General features: G+C 46.2%; 1 protein-coding gene across 1 annotated transcript in view; it reads left to right on the top strand.

The window, feature by feature from the left end:
• The window catches only part of ENOX2 (ecto-NOX disulfide-thiol exchanger 2), a 93,173-nt gene extending 87,381 nt beyond the window's left edge, over positions 1–5,792 (top strand). The window contains exon 13 of the mRNA XM_026653366.2: positions 4,380–5,792. Coding sequence (XP_026509151.1) covers positions 4,380–4,511 — 132 coding nt within the window. The 3' untranslated portion in view covers positions 4,512–5,792. The remainder of the gene's footprint in view (positions 1–4,379) is intronic.
• The last annotated feature ends 276 nt before the right edge of the window (positions 5,793–6,068 follow it).

Below are 6,068 nucleotides of genomic sequence, written 5' to 3'. Positions count from 1 at the left end.
ACTGTGAATGGCTATCCAACTACAGAAGCAGTTTCTCCTCCCTTGGTGTTCACACCTCAACTGCTAGCAGAGCACCTCACCCTCCCTGAATGAACTAACCTCGTTATCTCCCTACTGATTTATACCTGCCTCTGGAGATTTCCATTACTTGCATCTGAAGAAGTGAGGTTCTTACCCACGAAAGCTTATGCTCCCAATACTTCTGTTAGTCTTAAAGGTGCCACAGGACCCTCTGTTGCTTTTTACAGATTCAGACTAATACGGCTACCCCTCTGATAAGTGAATTATGTCTTCCTATTCTTCTCTATCCACTATTCTATTGACTTGCCTTTATGGTCTGTCCCTGGTGTACAGTATCATGTTCATCAAGGTTGTTTTATAACTCTCTTTTTAATTAATTTGCAGATAATTTTCCTGACTGGGAAGTAGAGCTCATTCTTCTGTATTTCTCCAGGATCACTCTAATGCCTTTTCTAAAGATGTATACAGTATTCACTTCCCTCCAGTTCACCAGTGTAATATCCCGTTACAGGATAGATCATGTATTTTTGATAGCAACATAACCACTTAATTCTTAATTTCCCTCAGCTACCTTGAGAAATACCCTCTTGTCCTTTTGGCTCATTACCATTTCTTCCAGTGTTTTCTGTTTGGACAGCTCAATCTCTAAGAGAGCCTCACCTTAATTACTTTGGAATAGATATCTTCACGTTATTCTCTGTGGCAAAGACTGAGGCACAGAAGTTGTTTAGCTTCTCTGCAACTTCCTTATTCTCCTTGTTGTTCCCTTAACTTCCTCATGGACTGCTGATTCTCTTCCAGGTTTTCTGCTGCTGATTTAGTGAAAAAAGTTCTTGCTATTTGTTTTTATATCTTAGACTGTTTGCTTTTCAAATTCCATCTTGGCCTTCTCATTTCTTGCTTATTTTGCTTTCCTCTTAGCGATGGTGGAGCTGGATACCGGCCTGGCCTGGTGGGGATGATGATTTTCTGTCTCGGCAGACACAGAGGTGGATGGGTGGAGGGGAGGTTTGGAGTATCTCTCTGGGTACAACCAGCCATTGAGGGGATAGTGATGGGCTTCCCTCTGGGTATGTAGGTCTGACCTTTTGTGTGGGGTGGGGTGACTGTGTATTCTGGCCCTGCTGCGTTGGTGGTGATAGCAGGGTGTGTGAGAGCGTCTCTCTTGATAAGCCCTGTGTGTCAGGTGCTGCCTCTTGGTAGTCAGGCCTGGTGGTTGGAGTGGAGGTCGAAGCTGGATGTAGGGTTGGGACTGGGCCAAGGGTGGCGCTGGAATCGAGATCCGGGGAGTCGGAGGTCAGAACTAAGATCAGAGTCTGTGGACAAGCCACGTAGCTGGAGTCCAGGTGCAAGCCTGGGGTTGAAACTGGGTGGCCAGAGTCCAGGGACAAGCCAAGCTGGCGTCCAGATACAGGCCAAAGGTCGAAGCTGGGCATTCAGAGTCCAAGCATCCAGGGAGGGCCAGGAAGTGGAGGCAAGGCTGGAGCGGGTTGGTAACAGGGCTGGAACAAGGTCAGAGTAGGGCAAGGACAAGACTGGAACAGGGCTGGGGCAGGAACAGAAACAGGATCAAGAGCAGGCTGGGAGTCTCTAGAGTCTGTTCTCCTGCTACCACACAGTGTGGTTCTTGGCTTGGTAGGGCTGTTGCACAGACTGATCTGCAGCTCTGGTGGGGTTGGGGAAATAGCTGAGCCAGGGGTTATCTGACCCAGACTTGGCTCAGGGCTAGGTTGCTGCCGTATGCAGGCTCTGTTGGAAGGGTAAGTCAGTCGCTGCATGCCTGAGTGGTGACTCACCTCATCTCCCTTGGACAGGCACATGTTGAGCACTGTGGAGTTACACCGCAGCTTGCTGCTCAGTAAGTGTTCACATAGACATGCCCTGGGAGTCCAAGATGCTCACTTGTGTCGCTTCCTGGATGGCGTCCAAATTATGGTCAAGTCACATCTAGCCCAGGGAGGTAACAGCCCAAGCTCTGTAACCTTTACAAGATGATGCTGTCGCAGATCCACGGGGTCTGGTCTGTGTTCCAGCTAGTAACCAGCCAGACCTTTGGAAGTGACCCCTCTCATGGCCTCAGTGCTCTCCGTGAGAATTTGCAGCCGCAGCAGGCAGCCTTCTCGAAACAAGGTGACAGTGTATTAGGCACCTGGCTACATAATCTTAAAGTCCTTAGGTTAGCAAAGAGAAGCAAAAGTTAAGACAGAGTTCAGCCTGGCCAGTGCCAGGCCAGAGCTCCCTGGAGCCATGCTGCCACTGAAGCCATCTTGGTTCTCTGTCTCTGTCTCTGTGCCTTTGTCACTCTGTCCCAGGTGAGTGTGTGAGTCTCTGCAAAGGCCAGCTCTGAGCCCAGCCACCTGACACCTTTCCCCTTTGTTTTCCAAAGGGTGGAGGGAAAATCACCTTCCTCTTGGTTGTTGGTTGGTAGATGTGAATAGCCTGGCCATTGGGATTCCCGTTGTCTTTTCGGATCCTCCCTTGATATGGGTCAGTTTCAGCCAGTCCTTTAACGATGCATTCATACCACCCCACAGATGAGCGGGGAGCGTGTCTGCTTCCCTGTGGAGCCAAACACTGCCCCGCAGGAGCGCGCAGCCCCGGCCCAGAGGAGGGGGGAAGGCGGGGGAGGGGCCGGCGGCTTGCTGCGCTCGGCCGGGCGCTCCGGCCCGGGAGCACGGACCCCGTGGCTTGCCGTGCCAGGAGAGTGGGGCCATTTGGCAGGGTGTGCCTGGGCACACCCCGTGCACACGCCTATGCTTCTGCCCCCCTGCTCCTGCGGGGGGGAGGGGGGAGCGGAGAAGAACGGGTGGGGCCAGGCAGGATTTTTAATGGCACGCTGCTAGGGCAGGCAGCAGCATGCCATTAAAAATCGGCTCGTGTGCTGTCTTTGGCACGCGTACCATAGGTTGCAGACCCCTGCTCTATAATGTGTGTTTGGGAGGTTGATAGAGAATATTCAACCTTGAAGGGGAAGGGAGTAGTGGGGAGCCAGATTTTCTTTGCCTTAGATTGTAATATAGTATCTAATGTCTCATGTCCCCCTGATTGCCTTTCATGACTCTCCTGGGATGCCGTAACCCTCTGGTTGAGGCGCACTGCTTCACAGGAAAGGCTACAGAGCTTAGCTCACGAGTACCATCAGTCAAACCAACAGAGAGAGGTGAAGTGATTTGTTCAAGGCCACACAGCAGGTCAGCTGCAGAGCTGGGACCAGAACTCATAATACATTACTCCATAAGAAGATAGCTGGAGAGTGAATCCTGAACTACAGTTCTCCCAGCCCCAAAATGTGCTACTCTGTGCTAACCTAAGGGCTTTCCAGTGCTGCATTCCAGTTGACTAATAAACCCTACTCTTGTTTTGAAGAGGCTGTCGGGTATCACTGCAAATACTTACTAAGGTGCATGGATCCCTGAAGAGTGTAAAAGTCTCTGACCAGGAGTCTTTCTCAGTTGGACTTACTGGGTAGAACTTATGGTGCAAAACAGAGGCTCAGTCTCGGACGTGTTGAAGCTGTGTGCCCTGCCCTTAAGGAAGGGTGGGACCCCTTGGGGGTCTGCATACTGAAGGGGTTCCTCCAAGGGACTGTTTAAAAGTTGGGTCATAGCACAGATCCTGTGGATCCATGACAGAGAGCAGCAATATGTGTTTCAACTTCTGGATTTTCCAAAGACTGTTAAGGTCTTCCAGGGAAAGTCATGTCAGGATCTGATATTTGAAACATAAAAACAAAATTTTGTGGGGGACAAAGCAGAAACTAGCAGGTGGCTTTTCCTGTTCATCCAAGTGTAACAGAAAAAGCAACAAACAAAGTAGGGGTTGATTTGCAGTTCCCCTTTGAAGGGGCTATCAGTGCTGCGATTGTTTAGTGTCTCTCTAGAACTCCATTTGCTGATTAAGTGGTTCCCTGGCTGTTACAGACAAGCACCTCCAGTAGATGCACATCGAGATGTGACTTGAATATTTTGCATGTCTGTGATTCCTCTCCCTCTTCAGAAGATGTTCTTGAGTCCATAGCAACATTCATTTGCATTTTGTTTCTATTTGAATCCATTATTTCAAGTCTCATAATTAAGTAATAAGAATAGTTTTTCTTCCTCCTCTTTTTAGTATTCCTTATGTCTGCAGCCATCCCTCCTCAAACTGTGATGACAACACATCTCATAACTTAACCAGAAGCAGGCTGGGTCACCATTAGCACTTGGACGGGAGATCTTGGGAAACCCTAAATACTGCAGAAAGTGGTGTTTGTGCCTGGGGTCAGCATTTTCAAAACTGCAAACATGTAGCTAGAGAGTTGGGATTCTCAAGCCAGAAGTCAGTTAATTTTCAGTAAAAGTTTCACTTCTTTCCCACAGATTTGTCCCACTGAAGTGGAAGTTCTGATGAGCAGACTGCAGCACACCTTCAAACAAGAGCTGAGTGGAGTTGGGGCTAGCCTGGAGAAAAGATGGAAATTTTGTGGCTTTGATGGACTGAAAATGACTTGAATTTTCAGCTTGATTGGCTTTGGTCATTGAAAATAATCACAGACTATGTACCTCAGACAAACCTAGGATGTTACTCTAACCTACATGTACAATGGTTTTCATGAATAAATTATAGATTCTTTTATGGAATATCCCATGACTGAAATCACAGATGTAAGACAGCACCTAGCAGGAGACTCATGGAAGAAATTCAAATGAATCTCAGGTGCTGTAACATTTTTGTTCAGTTGTCTTTTGTCTTATACTTAAGTACTGTCCAACATGTTCTATGAACAAACTCTTTGCTACTGTTTGACTTTTTGATATATTTTAAACCCAGCTAGCTAACTAACTAATGTTTTGACAATTTGTATGTGTTTTGTGTCCCCAATCTCTCTCACCATGCATGTTTTTGCTGTTGAGAGCAGCCATACACTATAATATGGAATAGCAAAAAAGAGACTTTCTGGCTTCTAGCATTAACAGAAGGGGAAAAAATCAATATTTTATACAATTATATGCTAGAAATTCTGCACATTTTAAAAGAGAAGAGGAGGTTTATATGACTTTGCAAAATGCTTATGAGCCTAAAGCTCACTTACTTTACAAAGCTATTTTCTCTACTATATCAGATATGAGACTTTTTCAGATTTAAAAGCAAACCTAGATTAAAGCCAGTGTCATGGCAGCAGCACAGTGTGACATGTGTCCACGCTGTGCGGAATCATTTTGTAAATAATCTGATTTTAAAGGGGAAGGGTATTTAATTTTCTATTCAGCTGGGAAACAAGAGTCCTAGTAAATGCCTGTATTTTAATAGTGACCTCTCCTTTGGGTTTACCATTGTCTGTCTTTCGTTGCCTTTGTCTTGCTGAACTGTGGAAGAACTGCTGCTGCAAGGGTCATAAACAGAGCATTTGCCTCCTCTTGAATGTTTCTAAAGAGTGGATCTATGTATTCATAGCAAACTGTGAACTGCTCAAACCATGGACAGGGATTCCTGAGATATGGGGAAACATGAGAACACAACCTCCATTTACAAACAGTGCCTATTGCACACACATCCTGCCAGACACCGCCCCATTGGCATGGTTGTGTACTCCGTGTCATTTCATATGGAGATGGAGACAACTAATGGAACTGTTCTCTTCAGATCTGCTCTGTGAGATTCAGGCTGCGTTGGCCTATGGTGCTTTGGGGTGTGGGTCACTCGCTCTCGCAAGTCCTAGTGCTTGTGCTGACTAAGCAGAAAGCAGGTGGAAAGCATTTCAGGGAACTTGTAAATGCCCATGTCACAGCTATTGAAAGTTGTATTTTTTAAAAATAAAACTTTTTTACATCCTAGTTTTGTCTTTGTAAATTTCTTGATTCCTGTTTTATTTATTCTTTACCTAGGAATAATAGAATAACAGTCTTCTCCAAACTAAACAAACCCAGTTTTTTCAGTCTTTCATCATAGGTCATGTTTTCTAGACCTTTAATAATTTTTGTTGTTCTCCTCTGAACTTTCTCCAATATGTCCACATTTTTCCCAAAATGTGGTACCCGGAACTGGTTTTTAGAGGTTTTTAGGTCAGG

Source organism: Terrapene carolina, unplaced genomic scaffold, assembly GCF_002925995.2.
Source record: "Terrapene carolina triunguis isolate 2854851 unplaced genomic scaffold, T_m_triunguis-2.0 Scaffold137, whole genome shotgun sequence".
Lineage (NCBI taxonomy): Eukaryota > Metazoa > Chordata > Testudines > Emydidae > Terrapene > Terrapene triunguis.
This window is presented reverse-complemented; position numbering and strand designations above follow the sequence as displayed.